Source organism: Centruroides sculpturatus, unplaced genomic scaffold, assembly GCF_000671375.1.
Source record: "Centruroides sculpturatus isolate CEXI.00-Female unplaced genomic scaffold, Cexi_2.0 scaffold378, whole genome shotgun sequence".
Lineage (NCBI taxonomy): Eukaryota > Metazoa > Arthropoda > Arachnida > Scorpiones > Buthidae > Centruroides > Centruroides sculpturatus.
In genome coordinates, this window is record NW_019384693.1 from 57,697 (window position 1) to 76,144 (window position 18,448).

Sequence of the window (18,448 nt, forward strand, 5' to 3'; positions counted from 1 at the left end):
TTCCTTAGAAATTGCTCTAGGCATATTGGAACAATTAATCAAGCACTTCAGCAAAGGCTTTATACTATCACTTCCCTCACAATTGTATTTGATTTCAGCGTAACAGACATAAATAATATATAGAAAAATGTGTCCTTATTTACTATCTATATCTCCTTTTAATTACTGAAGGTGTTCACGTCGTATATTCTACTGAATGCCACACAGTATGCTAATGCGTTGCATTAGCATACTGTGTGGCATTTAGCAGAGTCCTGGAATTCACATAATCCATAAATGACACTTTCCCGTTGTATAAATACTGTTACGCCTGCAATGAGGGCTTTCCCGTAGAAATTTTATGTGATGCGTGGAAAGCTGCCGTTCGTAGATTAGATCACATGATATTTAAAACGTAAATGAAAGCATGTAAAAGAAAATTAAAATCTATATAAATCGGTATAACGTAAGTAGTACAGAATTAAATGAATGACATGTAATGTGATACGTGAATACTTACAAAATATAAAATGTCGATTCGAATATAATGTGGAATTAAATAATGTGGCAGTTCATTAAGAACGTTAAGATTGGAATATAATGTGGCAGTTCATTAAGGGACGCTTCTGCTCTACTCCTATTATCGCAAAAGCAATAAACACTTAACGCTGGACAATTCACGGTCAATTCCTATCCGATTACAAATTAACCGACGCCAATCGGTGAAAGTTGAGATAATCTATTGGCAAGAGAAAGCTGATCTGTTTATTTTAAAGTTGTATCGTCTCTAATTACAGGAAAATAAAGTAAATAAAACATTATAAAGAAAGAAAAGTATCAAAATAACAGATAGAATCATAATTTCTGATAATCAGGGCCGCAATTTTACGATTTTAAAATAAAAACGGCGGACGCTAAGCAAGCAGTACATATACGGCCATCTAGCGTGATGACGTCACTTTTTTAATTCCTCAAAGATTTTGCTAATTAACTAATAATTTAATGTCAGTTCTTCAAATATAATAGACTTTTCTTATAGATAGCGTGTGTCGCCATCTAGTGAAGAGAGAGAGAGAAATAGGCAGACAAAAATCCGTTGCAGTTTTATTTAATTAATAAAAAATCTGTAGGTTTGATTAATGGTAAACATTCCAGGGATCATAAAGATGCTACAGTTAAAGTTTGGTAACGATTGGTTCAGTAGTTTTCACGGTTAGTGGTCACAAACGAAAAATACGTTGTCTCTTTATATAGTAGTATAGATTAAACTATCCCAGTATGCATCTATGTTGACTCCCGTATTCAAATTAATGGTATTTGCATAATTTTTAATACAATAGTGTTCCACAATATGTCTTATAAACACATTTTTTATTTTATACAATATTTTTTATGTTATACCGGTTAATAGTACAGGTTTTATTACTACAATGTTGATACCAGGGAGATTCTATTTTTTCATTCGTATTGCCGTTTCGTGCTCTTTCGATCTTATTCCGAGTTTTCTTCCTGTCTTGCCAACGTAAACCTTATCTGTGCATGTGCATCGAAGTTTATAAACAACTTCGGCCACATCCAAAGGATTCTTCTTAATCGTAGTACTTCCTATATTAATTAAATAAATGCTTTTACTAAATCTGTTACTTTGTTTTTCTATCAAATTCACTGGGTGAATACCTAATAAAATACCTAAGAAATATTTATATTTTTCATACAGTTTTTTAACATAAGGAAATTTAATAAATACATTATCAATATTTCTGTTTTTAACATTATTATTAATGTAGAGGTAGTGCCATTTATATGTAAGTTGCCGTGGGTAGTCATTTAATAAATATTTCTTAAAAATATCTTTAACCTCAATATCTGTATATAAAGATGTTCTATTATATATTTTCTGCAATTTCATAAGAAGTATGTTTTGTTTAATTTTTTCAGGACAGTATGATCTGTAATTGATTACCTTATTGATATTACATGTCTTTCCGTACTTACGGAACAATACTTTTTCTTTCTGTCTTGTTATTATGATATTCAAGTATTTAATCTCATTATGTATCTTATCTTCGTAAGTAAATTTGATGTTTTTGTTCAAAGTATTTGCATAACTTTCAATGTTTCGTGCTGTAGTAATATCAGAATCATATAAAATTAGTATGCCATCTACATACCTCACATAGAAGACAATACCTTTGAATTTGAAGATTTTTTCATCAGACTGAATGTTTCATTGGACTGAATGTTTCATTATCACTTCTTATTTGGTTAAACTTATAACATTTCCTTATTCATTTAAATTGCGCTGTTAGAAGTTGAGCAGTTTCTGTTGAAAAAGTTCTTGACAAATAAATGCTTGATGTCAACACTGACTAATATTTGGGTCAATTTAGTAATTATATATATATATTAAGTTCTCTATCCTGCAATTTAAGGAGCCTTTCATGCCTGTCACGGATTCAGTCAGGTTTAAGACCTGTTTAAACTTATGGTCAAAGACTGTGGGATACCTGGAATAAGATGCATTTGTTTCAACAGAATAGTGTACACCATGGTTCGGCAACCTTTCATTGGTGGTTGTGCCATCGCTGAAAGGTTGCTGACGTCGACTATAAAAATTAAACTACTATTAAATATTTAGGATCCTTTATATTAAACATACATTTCAGTTCACTTGAAAATGTGTTTATTGAAAAACTTTTGGAATTTTTTAATTAAAAGTTTGCTTATTATTATTTTTTAATGATGATAATTAGATATTAAGTGTGATATTATGTTTTAGTCTCAGTTTGGAAGAGCAAAATTCACAATTGTGGATCCTTTAACTGGATCTGGTAAAGGAGTGCGTTTCAAAGATGTTGCCGGATTAAAAGAAGCTAAAATAGAAATAATGGAATTTGTGGACTACCTCAAAAAACCAGAACGTTACACGGTATGTTTTTTTATGTACCATTAATGTATAAAAAAATGTTTAAATGTTTATAATTTAATTGTTTTCATGTAATTTCCAGTTACATACGAGACCAAACTCTCCACGTAATTGGAAATTACTACATCATCTGATGATTATAGAGGCTGTGAAATTAAGTCATATAAGTTACATTAAATTAATTTACTCAAAATCTAACATATGTTCAAATATAGTAATTGCATTATAGTATTTATAGTTTGTGAAACTTTAAATGCATTATGCTTTTTATGTAGTCAAAACACAAAAACAAGCAAGTTTCCACTGCATTGATCTTGATAATTTTGAATATATTTAATTATGTTTCAAAAGTATGCTTTTTAATATGAATAATTGTTTTCCAATAGCGTCTTGGTGCTAAAGTACCTAAAGGAGTTTTGTTGCTCGGACCACCCGGATGCGGTAAAACTATGCTGGCAAAAGCAGTAGCAACGGAGGCCAATGTCCCATTTTTGGCAATGGCTGGCTCTGAATTTATTGAAATGATTGGTGGTAAGTAAATTATAAAAAAGATTAACTAATATATTTTGTATATCTTGGCACTTAATTGTAAAAATACTTATACAAAACAACTAATAGAATCAGTTTCGTCATTGCCATCATCACATGATATTTTACGTAGCCACTTAAGCCATAATCTGGATCTGAAGAGCATTCAGTCTTCTGCTTTTTAATTCTTTTTTTAATAGTAAACATAATTAAAAATTTACAAACAAATACATTATTCAAAATGTAAACATTTAATCCATTAACCTAAATCTTAATTAAAGCCAGATCATCGACTATATTAAGGCTAATTGTGTCTTCATGATAAGCAGGAGTTCAGGATTTGAGTCCTGCTTTGGGCAAATTCTTTTCTTTCAAAACTTTATATTAAAATTAAAAATGAATGTATTCACTATTATTAAATTTATCGCAAGATGGCAGCCTAACCACCTACCTGTAGACAAATTACTTTATATTTAATTAATAAAATTAACTTTAATAAAATTTACATGATATATTGAATCAGGTAGTAATTATATAAAGCAATTTTTTTTTAATTTTAAGCTTTGAAAATCTATAGTAATAAAATATTTTTGGATTTGTATGAAGTCATACTGCAAAAAAATTAATACAGAATTTAAATCAATCAGGTCTTGGAGCCGCACGAGTAAGAGATCTATTTCGAGAAGGAAGAAAAAGGGCACCTTGTATTATATATATTGACGAAATTGATGCAATTGGTCGTAAAAGAAGTACTGGGTAAAGATATATAAATATAAATTTAACGTTATTATTTTATAATCATTATTTTAAAATATTCAAAGTATTTTGCTTTTAATTTGCTTTCTGTATCACTCCTTATGGGTACTTAGAAATTCTTTTCTCGTGCACATCATAAATTTAGCTAGATTTACAATGCAGCCACCAACTGATGTTTAAGAATAGTTCTAACATGTATGGGTCAAACCACCTGCAAATATTTATGATGATCCAACTCAGACTTGAATCCGGATTCTTAGAGCAACATGTTCAGCATTGGCTGTGCTGCTATTAATTTCAGATCTGATCTGATCCATAGAGCAACAGACTGACATCTTCATCTTCATCACCTTGGTTGTATAGCTGTCAAATCATCGATACTGAATGCCGATGATAATGATTATAGTTTATTAGACAATGAAAGTAGACAGAATTAATTACATATAAACAAATCATTAACAATTTTCTTGAGTTTCTCCAACGAAAACATTTTCTATTTTTATTTTCATGTCTTTCAACATTGTGGGTATCAAAAGGGCATTTTCATGCTCTTCGCGCCTGCGGCTGGGTCCATAATGGAGTGACAAGAGACAAGGTCTAATCTATTATGGTCAAATTCAAACTTGTCCATAATAATTTCCGAGCATAAGAAGCTCGGAAATTATGCAGTTGTCTTTACAGTTCTGGCTGTCCAGCAGTCATATAAAAGCATTTAAGAATATTTTTAATTTTAAATTATAATATATTAATTAAAAATATAATAAAATACTAATTATTTATATACTTAATATAAATAATATATATTTGCATAGGAATATAGAAGGCGTTACGGGCGAAGAAGAGCAGACTCTTAACCAATTATTAGTGGAATTAGATGGTAAATTGTATGCTATAGAGCATTTTTTTCTTATATAGAATACTTTTTATTTTATTGTGATTGTTTATATATAAATATAAAATTTTAAACATAAAACAATAGTTAAAATATATTTGTTAGGAGTATATTTTAAATCATTTTTGATTGTAAAGTATGTACTGAAAGTTCAAAAAATATGGCACCACATCAATACATTTTTCTATAAATTTGAAATAACTTTTTTTAAATTGAGTGAATTATAGTTATAAGTAATGGAGAAAGTTGAGGACAATGTGAATAAATTTAATTTGGACATTTCTGTTGATTCTGATGAAACTGTGTTGTAATTTACTTTGCTTTATACAGACACAATAAAGTGACTCCTTTCAAACACTTGGCAGATTATTACAGAAGTTGTGGTTGAAGTTTTCATATTTAAAACGCGAACGTCGAGCACCACTATCTTGTAAGCGGTGCTCAACATTTGATGTTCACGTTCACGTTTTACAGATGAAAACTTCGGCCGCAACCTCTTTATCGGCAGATTATATCGTAAATTTAATTCGGATATTTCTGGTCAAACCATCTAGAAACCAAATATTCAGAACCAAGATCACACAAGGTTTTAGTTTTTTGGAATGTAGTTGGATAAGTGTGTTTTTAAAGTTTAGCACTAAGTACAAGTTCTTTGTTCTTTAGAATGAAGGATTTGTCATTAAACAGAAAAATGAAGAAGAGAAGTTCAAGTGCCATATTCTTATCATTGTCTCTTGTCTTTAAGAGACAGTGTCTACATCACATGCTAGTTACCAATTAGCTAAACATTTGTTCATGTCTTGTGAGATCTTTGCTTCTTAGAGATGCGATTCTGGGTGACTTTCTCTCTCGTAGATTTTCTTGCCTTATAGAGATGAGTGGATAATTGTCTTTCGACTACTCTTTCATCTGTAACCTCAATTTCTTCATGTCCAATATGGATGACTGAATGCTATTCACAACATACAATTGTATTAGAGAACATTCTCTGTTTTGGGAAAGAGTATTTTGAGATAGAATTAACAGCATATCCAAATCAAAAGCATTCTCTCTATCTGTTGCTTCTAGCCATCCATCTCTCAAACTATTTTTAAAAATATTGTCCCCTAATTTCCCTTTACCCAAATACGTACACTCAAATTTTTCTTAAAATTCCTTAAACTAAGTTAATTAATATGAACAAATGAAAATTTGTGCATATTATTTATGGCAACTCAATTTACACGTTAGAATGGAGTGGCATGTATAATAAATTAATTCAGCAGAAATTCTTATGTTGGAATGGAATTTTGTATTGAAATATAAGCAAATTAAAAAATATCCAGAAAAAATAAGTAGAGTTGAAATTTTAATAACCGAGTTTTTTACTCGGTTATTAAAATTTCCATTTGTTGAGAAGAGAACATTATCCAAGTATCTCATTTGTAAAACAAAACAGAAACATGTCTGTCAACATCATATCTTTATTAGGACCACATACTCTATATTTTTGTATTTATTTTGCATTTTTTACAATTTTATCGGTTAAAATTTTTCTTGTTTGGGAATAAGCTTTAGATTTTGAGGAATGGGATCATTGTAAAGTAATGTTACAACAGAAGAAAGAATTATGAAAATGAACTTAAAAAATGCTTAACTTTGTTATTGCATACAGAAATGGAATGTCAGTATATTAAATAGAAAACGAATATGGTCGTAAAGTCGATTGGTCAACATTACAGACAATAAAACTGCGTAAATGTACTGCTGTAAGTAAATAATGTTTTGTTGTATTAGAAAGCTTTTAGATGTCCATCGATATTGAACTTTTAAAAAAGTGCACGAGGAAAGAAATTGAGCATGAGACATTAGAGTTGGCCAATAAGTCTGCAGTTTTTGTTGATAGATGGCTTCCGAAGAACAGAACCAATTTGGATGTGCATTATGGCCAACTGGACAAACTGAATGCAGCTCTCCACAAGAAGTGTCCGGAATTGGTAAACCAGAAGGGTCTTCTGTTGCAACAGTGTCAAATATTGCAAATGTGATCAGAGCTGGGCCGAGAGGTCTCGCCACATCCTTCATATTCTTCAGATACTACACCTCTGATTACCACCCATTTCACTCTTCGGAATTCCTTAAATTAACGGCACTCTGTTTTTAAGGACAACATCAAACTGTACTTGGAACAGTTTTTTTGCCAAGAAAGACGGGAAGTTCTTTGATCAAAGAATTATGGAACTGTTCAAAAGATGGTAGAAGATTGTACATTAAAACAACTTGTACATTATTGAATACAGTTATTGCTTTCTCTGAAAAATTATCATTTGTTTACTCATCAAAGAACCACACAGCTTATTGGAAAACCCAATATGACTGCGAGCGTACTACCGCCCAGTTTTGGATTCTGACATCACTTGCACCAAAAGACATTATTCAAATTTTCGTTTCCTGCATGTGAGACATTCTACACTCTCGAAAAAAATGGACACAAATAGAATATTTCTTTGCTTTCTGTAATAATTGTTTTGCAAGTGGGAGCAAGACTTAAGCAACTTCACTCAGTCTATAAATATAGGTTATTTTTGTTTAATTTATTAAAATTAAGTATCATTTAATATATTGAAATTAAAAATATTATTTGAATTTAAATACCAAAATTAAATTAAAAATAATTGTTTTTGTTATTCAGGTATGGCTACAAAAGAAGGTGTAATTATGTTAGCTTCAACAAATCGATCTGATGTTTTAGACAAGGTAATTAACGGTTTTTATTTGTTACAGATCTTGATTTTTTATTTCCGTTATACAAATTATACATAAAAGGTCTTATATTTCTTTAAATATTCTTTAAAAATTCCTTTTTCTATCTCTCCTCTTTGGCATTATTGGTCTCACTTTTGATTGAATTACTACTTCTTCTCAGATTTGAATTTTTTTATTGCCAATTTTCCAGTGGTCAAGTGGTGATTGGTCACAGTTTTACATCTCATCCACAGCTGGCTGCATGGAGTTTTTTTGGGGGAGTTTTCTTCACATATCAAATACCTAGATAGTGGCCACTTTTCCATAGAAAATGTCTCCTGAAAGTATTTTCTATTGTCCCAATGTTGCATTGTCTTACTTTATCACACTAATTCTTTCTTGTTGCCAGCCTTCATCTTTTAATCTTGACTCAAAATCAAGCGTAACATGCAAGCATAACAGATCCACTCGGAGGGAGGTTGCTCTGAGCACCCAAGCTCCGATATTTACTTTGAGGTTCGGCTCAGAGACTGCCATTGTAAATGATATCTTTTGTAACAGCATTCTGAGCGGTAGTATCAACACATCTATTTTTCTCTTCCTGCTTCAACTTCTGGGTTTGTTATGGTAGTTTATTACAGCTCTGAGTGTGGCTCGAAGATGTTGAAAAAGATGGCTCTAATTGGACCTAACAATAGTCTGCTTGGGGTGCTACTGTATTACAGGAAAATGCTCTCTAGTTAATTGGGAGGCATTTGACTTTGTATATTTATGTGCGGTCATTTTTACAACTTCAAGAATTTATAGAAAAATAATTGATATATTTTATTTATAATTCAGTAATAGTTAACATTAAACAAGAATGATGACAAGGTGACAATCATTTCAATTTAAAATAAGAATTTAGATATTTGTCATAAAGAAATCTTGAAATTTGGAGTGACTAGTTATCAAGAGAACTATAAAACATCCCACTGCTCCTGAGTCTGCTGTTCAGAGCTAGGAGTCCATGCCATTCAATGTCATGGATTGATGGACCACCTATGACTGTCCCCGTGCAAGAAACAGCCACAAATCATAATAATTTTATTTAATAAATTTTATTGTATAGAACATACTTTTTTTCTGAGAGCTGCCACAAACTACAGCTTTGCGAGAGCAAAATGCTAGCAAATGTGCACTAGCATACCCGATGACTTGAAAGACCCCACCCCTTTCTTCACGCCCACACAGTGAGACAAGTGTATGCACGCTGTTGACAGAATTCAACAGACAGAGCAGTCACGCTAGCAAAAGAGGCATGTGCATTGTAAGAAACTGTACAAGGCATGCACAATCTCATTTTACATCCAAAAACTGAACAATGCTCATGCCAGTTTTAAACCAGTTTGGGACTTGTGTCGGAATAAACCTAATATATGCAAGTATTTTGCAAATATTTTTATAAATTTATCTTGTTTCATTATAATTTCACAATTTCTATGAAAACTGGACAAATTAATCCAGACCATGGATTTAAAAACCAGCCTGGTGGCAACACTACTCGCTAATCTCCCATGATGCAGCACTTTTACACGAGAAAATGCTGTGTAGATTGCAGCTGCTTTATGCTCGCTTAGCTTACTTAGCAAAAATGACTCGTAGCTTCGGGGAAAGAAGGCTGTGCTTTGGAGCATGACAGAGCATACACTAACTCCTGCTTTCTGTAGTTTGTGGCGGCTCTTAGAAAGATGGTCTTTGAGGCATTAAAATTATTGCTTTTGCATTTACTAAAAAGAATACTTTCATTGTGGTAAAGATTTGACATCAACTTACTGCTTTAATATATACGTACAGGCATTACTTCGACCGGGTCGATTCGATCGTCACATCATGATCGACTTGCCCACTCTAGCCGAGAGAAAAGAGATATTCGAACAACACTTGCAGTCTATTACTCTAGTTCATCCTCCCCAACAGTATTCACAAAGGTTAGCACAATTAACGCCCGGTTTTAGTGGTAAGTAAAATTTAAATTTATAGAAAGTAGAATTTTTATTTTGCATAATTTTTAAATTAAAACTGTAATTTTGCAACAATTGAAATGATTTTTGACTTATTATTATTATTTTTGGAAATGTCTTTTTTACTTGTAAAAAATTTGAATCAAAATTAGTTGGAAAAGTGCACAAGCCGCACGTAAATATTGAATTTTTTGGTGTTATACGCATTAAAATTAAAAGAAAAAAGGTCTATAAAACAAATAAAATATAATATTTGAATATTTTTGGCATTTGTTTACAGTTAAAAATATATCAAAATTGAAGGTGAAACTAATAACTTTACACTTATATTAAAAATTAGGTTAATTTACTGACAAAAATGTAATATGATAACAGGATTTTCAGGACAATAATTATGAAAAGATTTTTTGGATCTAAGAATGTTTACTAATAAACAAAATTTACGATAGGTGCAGATATTGCTAATGTGTGCAATGAGGCGGCTCTTCACGCTGCGAGGTATAAAAAGTCATCTGTAAGTGCCGAAGATCTCGAATATGCAGTAGAGAGAGTAGTTGGAGGTAAGAACTATAATGTTATTCAACACATTATTTGGCTGTATTTTTAAACTGTAGACCTATACATTCCCTCTGTCTGTCTGTCATTCATTAAACTTGAGCATGGAGTTAGTTAGATGAAAATTGAGATCGGATATGGAAAGCTTAGTGGCCAGAGGCCCCCAATATATATGAAGTTCTGGTCCACACCAGAAGTCAGGTGATTTTTTTAAAATCAAGAGAAGATTAAAAATTGCAGCCTGGCATTTGTGATGGGTCAGAGAAAGTTTAGAATACTGAGTACTATCATTTATTCTTTCTCAGAGTTTGACTGATAAACTGAAGAATTGATGGCAAAGAGTTCGCAGCTGTAAAACATATCCAGATCTTACTGTTCCTTATGTAGGAACAAGCACAAGTTACTTCAGAGTTATTGGGTTGTTCGGAAAGTAATTTCGTTTTTTCCACGGAAAAAAACACAATTTTTTTTTTATAAATAAATATTTTATTGAATTATATATTGACCATTTTAATCAAATACCTGTTGTCATCGTTTCTGGTAATAGCATGATTTCACATTCATAAAGTTTTGATTGTTGCTTACAAAAAACTGATCCAAATGATTTTTGACATTGTCATTTCAAGTAAATGTCTTACAGTTAAAAAAATATGTATATAGACCGGAACAAGTAATAATCCGAGTGTGCTCGATCTGGCGAATATGGTTGATGTGATAGAAACTGTTATAACTTAGATGGAACATGCTGACGAGTTACCAAACTTGTGTGAAATTTGACATTATCGTGGTAAAACACTACACCTGTTTTGTTTATCAGTTCTGGTTGTTTTTTCTGTTTGACGATATTACTCAATTTGTTTACTCGATGGCAGTACACTTTCAAATGAATTATTAAATTGTCTGGTAAAAGCTCCAAAAAAAATGTTTCCTTAAAATCCCACCAAAGAGAGCATCTCTCTTTAAGAACATGTGGAACCCATATATCGAGCTTTGCAACGAAACCAGTTTGTTTCAAGTAATCATAAACAGTTCAATTTGACAAATTTAATCTCTTAGTGATTTCACGTGTTGTTATTCAGCAGTTTTCTTCAATTGGTATCTTTATTTTGTTTTCGTCGGCTTCAACTGGCCATCCAGAACGTGGTGCATCTTCGATATTGAAATTGCCAGAACGAAATTTTGTAAACCAGTTTGGGCACTGTCGCTCTGTCAATACATCTTCCCCATACACATCGCACAATTTTTTTTCTCGCTTGAACAACATTCTTACCTTTTCGGTAATAAAAGAGCAAAATATGCCGAAAATGCTGCTTTCGATCTTCCATATTTGATGGGACACAAAAAATAAACAATTAAACAAAATCAAACAAAATTTTTTACAAATAAGCCTTAAAATGCTGGCTGTCAAAATATATAATGATAATACGGTTTAGAATGAAAATGGCAGAAAAATACGACTAATCCGTCTAGTGGTAAAAAAAACGAACTTACTTTCCGAACAACCCAATATATGGGAATAATAAAGCTAAACAGGAACATTAGTTTTATTTTTCTTTCAAATCATGTATTTTAAAGGAGGACTGTTTTTAAATAATAATGATTCACTTTTTATTAACTTATTCAGTCTGTCTGGAATCTTGTAACTCAATTTCCAACTTACAATCTAGTTGAAACTTTGCATATATATATATGCGTTCTTGATGACAATAAACTTTTTTTACAGTTTGCAAAAAATTAAAATTTGTAAAAATCTGATAACAGACTATACACTTATGAGGGTCATCCTAAAAGAAAAGAACGTTTTGATCTGACAAGCCATGCAGTTCTCCCACCACTCCACTACTGTGTCATGGACCTTCCCATTTTTTCATGCCAGTTTGATGCTAACAGCAAGAGGCAATGATCATTTACTGTTTATAGTGTGACTTTGAAATGTGTGACAAAATTAAAGATTCCGCCAAGTGTAATATGCTTTTTGAATGCAAAAAAAGTCCAACCCATCGAAATTTACAGAAAGATTATCGAGGTCTATGGTAATGCGATGAATGAAGCTTCAGTTTCTTCTTCAGAATAAAGCACGTCTGCATGCTGCTGCGTTGACAAAGAACTTGCTTCCACAGTTTAAGTGGGAAGTTTTTGAACATCCTTCTTACAGTCCAGATTTGACTCCAAGTGATTACCATCTTTTCCCAAAATTGAAGTAGTTTTTGGCCAGGAATCACTATGGAAGTGACAACAAACTGAAAGAGGCAGTAACTGAGTGTGCAGAAGGCATAGAAAACCTGGTGATACGCTATGACAAATGTTTAAATTTTTATGGTGACTACGTAGAAAAATAGCTAAGGTATCATATGTGTTATAATGAAACAAACGTTCTTTACGTTTAGAATGACCTTCGTAGTTTAAAAATTGTGAGTGCAAAGCAGCAAGCCCTGGCCCCTTTTTAGTCTTGATATCTAGATAAAGTCTCGTTACTCAGTTTTCACCCACTTGCCAGTTAAATTCTAAACCACTAAGAATTTCGATAATTAGGTGTTCCTTATATAAATGTTTAAGTATAAAACTTAAAAAATATTTTTTAACATTCACAAAAATGCACTAAAAGGTAAAAAAAAGATTTTTTTAGCTTTCACAGTATTATGTGACTAAAAATGTAAACATGAGTGCCACACACTTTTATTTTTGATCACAGATGCCAATAATACTGTGAAAGCTGAAAAATGCATTAAAAAATTTATATACGTAAAAAAAAGTGTCGTGGATTTGGCCAAGTTTGCAATGACCTGACATATCTGAGACAATCCATTCCCAAAATTTCCTGGAGTCTTTTGACTGCCCATAATTTGATCCTGTGTCCACCATAGTAGTGGGCTGATGCCTCAACTGCCTTGGCTGTCCAGCCAGCAATTCTGATCCTTTTATGATATTAATCTGTTCTGGAGACCATGTTGTATGAAAATACAACATGGTCTCCAGTACGAAAAGATATATAACCAGAAATAGGAGAGGTTATTACATTTTATCCATTGTTCTATACAGTAGAGTCCCGATAACTCGACATTTTGTAAACTCATTTTGTCATCCAAAAAAAAGATACACATAATCTAATTTTTACCTCTAACTTATTTGATTCTAGTGTAAAGTTATTGTACTATCAACTCAATATCTTTATTAATGTAATAAACATACATAGCCCGATCCCACATATGCATTATCAGGCAAAGACCAGAGATAACAGAACAGCGAATTTTGTACATGGGTAGAGAGAAAACATCCAATTGTGAGATTTATTGTACTGTCAATAATAACATCAGTTCCATGTGTTAACAAAGAATATTACTCTTTTTCCAATATACCATGATGAAAATGTCAATAACTCAAAATCAGCCAATAATATTTTTTAAAATTTAATTACAAATTTCTGTGTTTTTAACCTGAGATAGCCCTCTGAATGGGGTCAAAAATGTTTGTTTTGATTAAACTAGTGCTGGTGAAGTGTGATTGAAATAGAAATAGTCATTGTATTGTATTGGTATGTTAAATTGGTATGTAGTTAATGTGTGTGTGTGTGAATTTGCAAATATAATACATTTACAAAAATTCTGCTGTTCAGACTAGCTTCGTCGCTGTGCCATAAAACTTGTCATTTTCGGTAACTCTTCACCTTCTCGGTCTGCATTAAGTCGAGCTTACAGGACACTACTGTATCTAGAAAATTTAGTTTATTTGATTTTTTCCAATGATTGTAGCTGATTTCTCAGTCTTTCTCATAAAGTTTTACATACGACAGAGATAAAAGGTGATGCGGCACTATGATTTCAAGACCCTTTATCTTTGCCCATTTAGAACTAATGGAGAAAGTTCAGAGACAGTGATGTCATCTCTTGGAGTATTTATTTTTATTGTAATAAGTATTATAGGATTCTAGTAGTATCCTATAATACTTATTACAATAAAAATAAATACTCCAAGAGATGACATCACTGTCTCTTAACTTTCTCCATTAGTTCTAAATGGGCAAAGATAAAGGGTCTTGAAATCATAGTGCCGCATCACCTTTTATCTCTGTCGTATGTAAAACTTTATGAGAAAGACCTTCTAGTAGTAGGTCTTTTTAATTATACTTATCATGTGTGCAACCAGGTGGTGAAGGACAAGGCTTGAAATACCTAGTACAGACTATGAATGAAAATTTCTTAGTCCTCCCAGAACTGTAGGCTGAATCCTTAACCACCTGTCATTGCCTATTTCTATGTTATTTTTTTTAATTAATTTTAAATATCTACTGACAAAATAATTTCACTTCACATTTAAACAATAATAAAAAATATATTTTTATATTTATCAATTTAGGTACAGAAAAAAGAAGCCAAGTCCTTTCGCCAGAAGAGAAAAAAGTGATTGCTTATCACGAATGCGGGCACGCAATAATGGGTTGGATGTTGAAATATACCGACGCTTTATTAAAGGTGATAAAGTTATGCCTGCTTTTAATACATTATATTATTATTCTGTATTGCATAATTTATATACTTACTGCAATTATATAGACATTCTAATACAATTGAACTCTAAACAGCTGCCATTTTTTCATAAATGACAAACAAGTTTTTGATACTCTACCTACTTTTTTTATCTTTGAAAATTCTTAGAGGAAATGAATGTTTGTTACTTGTCACTATTTACACCCACATATTCACCAGAAGTGTTCAAGTAAAAAAAAAATCTTACAATTATCCTTGCATCTCGGTACCCACAAGTGGCCGAGTGGATAAAACTACTGGTTGTGGGTATACACCCGACCAACGGGCTGACTCTGTAAAATTTTCTGTTTCTTTACATGTGTAACACCGAAATAGGGGCCAGCTGTCCATAGAAAGTCCTTTCAGGAGACACATCCCCATGTGTTGTGTTTTTTTTATTAGTTCTTCAATAATTATAGATAACGACATAGAGAAAAACTTCATGGAATGGATATTAAATTTTACAAATTATCAGTCATGTAATGGTCCACAAAGATGGGAATTTTGTTCGTGCACATTCTTGTTTATCCTTGTGCTATGACGAATGACACTCTTCACAGATAACTGAGAATACACTATAATTAAAGCTCCCGAATTAAAATGGGCAAATTTGTCGTCGTGTGTTGTTATTTTAAAAGACCAAATTGTTAAGTTTCAGAAATTAAGATTATTCTTTATTTAGTAAAGAATAACTGAAAACATTACTTTATGATAATTACAAATGAATGATGTAGAACATTTTAGTTTAATTCTTTGTCAAATAATTATTTAAGCTGCAAAATTCAGGAAATTGACTTTTAAATCATTAAAATTTATATAATTTTATATCGATACAAAGAAATTTCTATGCTTGAGTAAAAGAAATTAATGAATATCCATGTATTTTCTTTCAGGTGTCGATTGTTCCCAGAACGACAAATGTACTCGGATTTGCACAATATCTCCCATCCGACCAAAAACTCTATTCTTCCGAAGAAGTAATATTTTTTGAATTTATATTTATTATTAGAAATAGTATGTTACATAAATAAATTAAAAATTTTTCTTTTAGTTATTTGAAAAAATGTGCATGGCACTTGGCGGAAGAGTGGCGGAATCTTTAACATTTAATAAAATAAGCACAGGTAATACCAATTACATAAATGTTTATAATTAAAAAACAAATTCAGTAATTTGTAGCAAACGTTTTAACCTAAGACACTAAAAAAAGCCGATTATTGGCTTGGCCAAGTCACAATAAGGCAGTTGAGTGATGAGGAATGGGAGCATCACCTGTGAAATTTGAGGATTGAAAGCCCGATGCCTTTATTCCTTGTCATCCAGCTGTCCTGTAATTTCATTGGTCATCTCTATATGTTATTAAGGAATGTGCAGAAATAGAGTTTCAATTTAAGATGCCAAGCCTATCAGAACTTTTGTGATTATGTTAAGCAAATACTATTACTATTCCAAGTATCTATAATACAAACTTATAAATGTTTTATTTGTAATCTTACATAATTAAATAACTTTGTGTTTTGTATTAGGAGCACAAGACGATTTAAAGAAAGTAACCAAAATGGCCTACGCCCAGATTAAACACTTTGGAATGGATCCCATTGTGGGTCTGTTGTCTTTTCCTACCGAAGAAGAAATGGGAAATTTCATAGGAAGGAAACCTTACAGTAAACGTTTGGCTAGAACTATTGACGAGGTAAATACTAATTTCTCACTCGTTATCATCATGCGCGTTCTGCTGTTTGGTTCTTAAGATTGCAAGTAGGACCGAGCAAGCAGTTGATCTACGCGAACCTCAATTATTTGTGGTGTCATGAGAGTCCTGACAGAGAGCAGCAATACCCACACTTAAATCTCTACAGTAAATAAATATATTTAGTTTAAAAAAAATTATTACATGTGAGAGAGTTTACATAATATCTTAGTAAAACCGTTTCTCTCTCCTTTTACGGGAATTGTCATCACAAGTTTAGGGAGAGATTTTCCAACTCTTGATACTTACTAATAGTGGACATGGAAATGCTCCTATTTTGTTTAAAATGTTATATAATCTGACTTTCTCATTAATGCAAACAACAAAACTTAAAAAATGTTGCATATGTCCTACCCATCTGTTTGATTTTTATCCCCAAATAATGAACTTTTTTTATTTACTAATCACTTGCTGTTTTATTCTATAACTGCATAATATGAATACAATTAACATAACAGTGTTAAAATATGTTTTCACTACAATAAGTAATGGCATCTAGGCAATCATCTGAGACTACCTGAATAGTCTCAAATGATTGCCTAGTATAGTAGATTTTTGTTTTACATAGTATCTACTGACATACAACAAGATTATTCATTTATTTTTGGAAGAGTTAATGTGACAAATATTTGACCCAGGACTCACTCACACTCACTATAGTCATGCTAAACTAGACCATTGTGAATATACTATAACCCAAAAGATAGCTTCAATACTTCAGTTGCCTAAATACTTAAAATATAATGTAGGGTAGACCAAAATATAACTACCAACTTTCATCTTCAATAAAAAGTTTTTAAATTAATTTTGTTTTCCTATTTTATTTTCTAGCAAGCACAGATATTAGTAGCCAAAGCCTACAAACATACTGAACGTATCCTTATGGATAATGCCGATAAGTTGAAAGTGGTGAGTTTGTTTTCAAATATATTTATTTCCGTAAATTGAGAATTACTGTAACAAGTAACATGTTACTATTTACTTTGTGCACAACCTGCACAAAGTAGATGGAGTACTTATTAGCATCTTTTAGAAAGTGATTGATAGCTTACCGAGAGTCAAACAGTGATTCCATAAACCTATACCCAATGCCCCCAATCTATTTTCCCTTGTGAGAGGGGGGCTTGTGTCCTTACTGTACAGTACATTGCCCCCACATCTGAAAACCATTAAATGCAATGTTTCATACCCATTTTAATGGAGGAAAGGATTGTCAGTGAACCAAACACTTGCTTATGGTCACAATTCGGACAGGATCTTGTCTTTGACACTCCCCTAGATTAGATCACTTTGGGAACCACTGGTCTAAAATGTTGAATTGTAGAAATTTATTTTTAAACAGCATGAGACAATCTCATTAAAACTTAAGGCTTTTGCCTTTATAATAAATTGTAAATACCAATAGCAAGTAAAAAATAATATAAGTCCAGCCCTACTCCTTCAACTTACATTTTGAAGATTATAATACCATCAATGCCAACTTTAAAATTTGCACGAATCTTGCAATACAAGAATTTTTGTCTCATCAAAATACATTGATTATGTAGTCAGAGAATACACATACAACAGTCCTGGAAATTAATTCAAGAATTTTTGGACTTTGGCATCAATAATTTTAATTAATGTTATGAAATTATCTTTAGAAAAAAAATTTAGCTGTTTAAAGTAATTGGTAGCGTAGTTTTGTATTTATGCAAATGAAGAATGTTCTGAGTAATAGTTCTTACTTATGTAAATGTAGGTTTTAGTGGGTTATTAAACATAATGGACTACACACAAGGAACAAATTGATATTATTTAGTATTACACATA

General features: G+C 31.7%; 1 protein-coding gene across 1 annotated transcript in view; it reads left to right on the plus strand.

Moving 5' to 3' along the window:
* Positions 1 to 18,448, plus strand: part of LOC111627379 (paraplegin-like) — a 42,495-nt gene that overhangs the window by 23,236 nt on the left and 811 nt on the right. The window contains exons 7-18 of the mRNA XM_023370940.1: positions 2,759 to 2,908; positions 3,292 to 3,436; positions 4,081 to 4,189; positions 5,002 to 5,066; positions 7,753 to 7,817; positions 9,642 to 9,804; positions 10,258 to 10,368; positions 14,717 to 14,832; positions 15,780 to 15,863; positions 15,938 to 16,010; positions 16,413 to 16,579; positions 17,468 to 17,545. Of these exons, the coding sequence (XP_023226708.1) occupies positions 2,759 to 2,908; positions 3,292 to 3,436; positions 4,081 to 4,189; positions 5,002 to 5,066; positions 7,753 to 7,817; positions 9,642 to 9,804; positions 10,258 to 10,368; positions 14,717 to 14,832; positions 15,780 to 15,863; positions 15,938 to 16,010; positions 16,413 to 16,579; positions 17,468 to 17,545 (1,326 nt within the window). The remainder of the gene's footprint in view (positions 1 to 2,758; positions 2,909 to 3,291; positions 3,437 to 4,080; positions 4,190 to 5,001; positions 5,067 to 7,752; positions 7,818 to 9,641; positions 9,805 to 10,257; positions 10,369 to 14,716; positions 14,833 to 15,779; positions 15,864 to 15,937; positions 16,011 to 16,412; positions 16,580 to 17,467; positions 17,546 to 18,448) is intronic.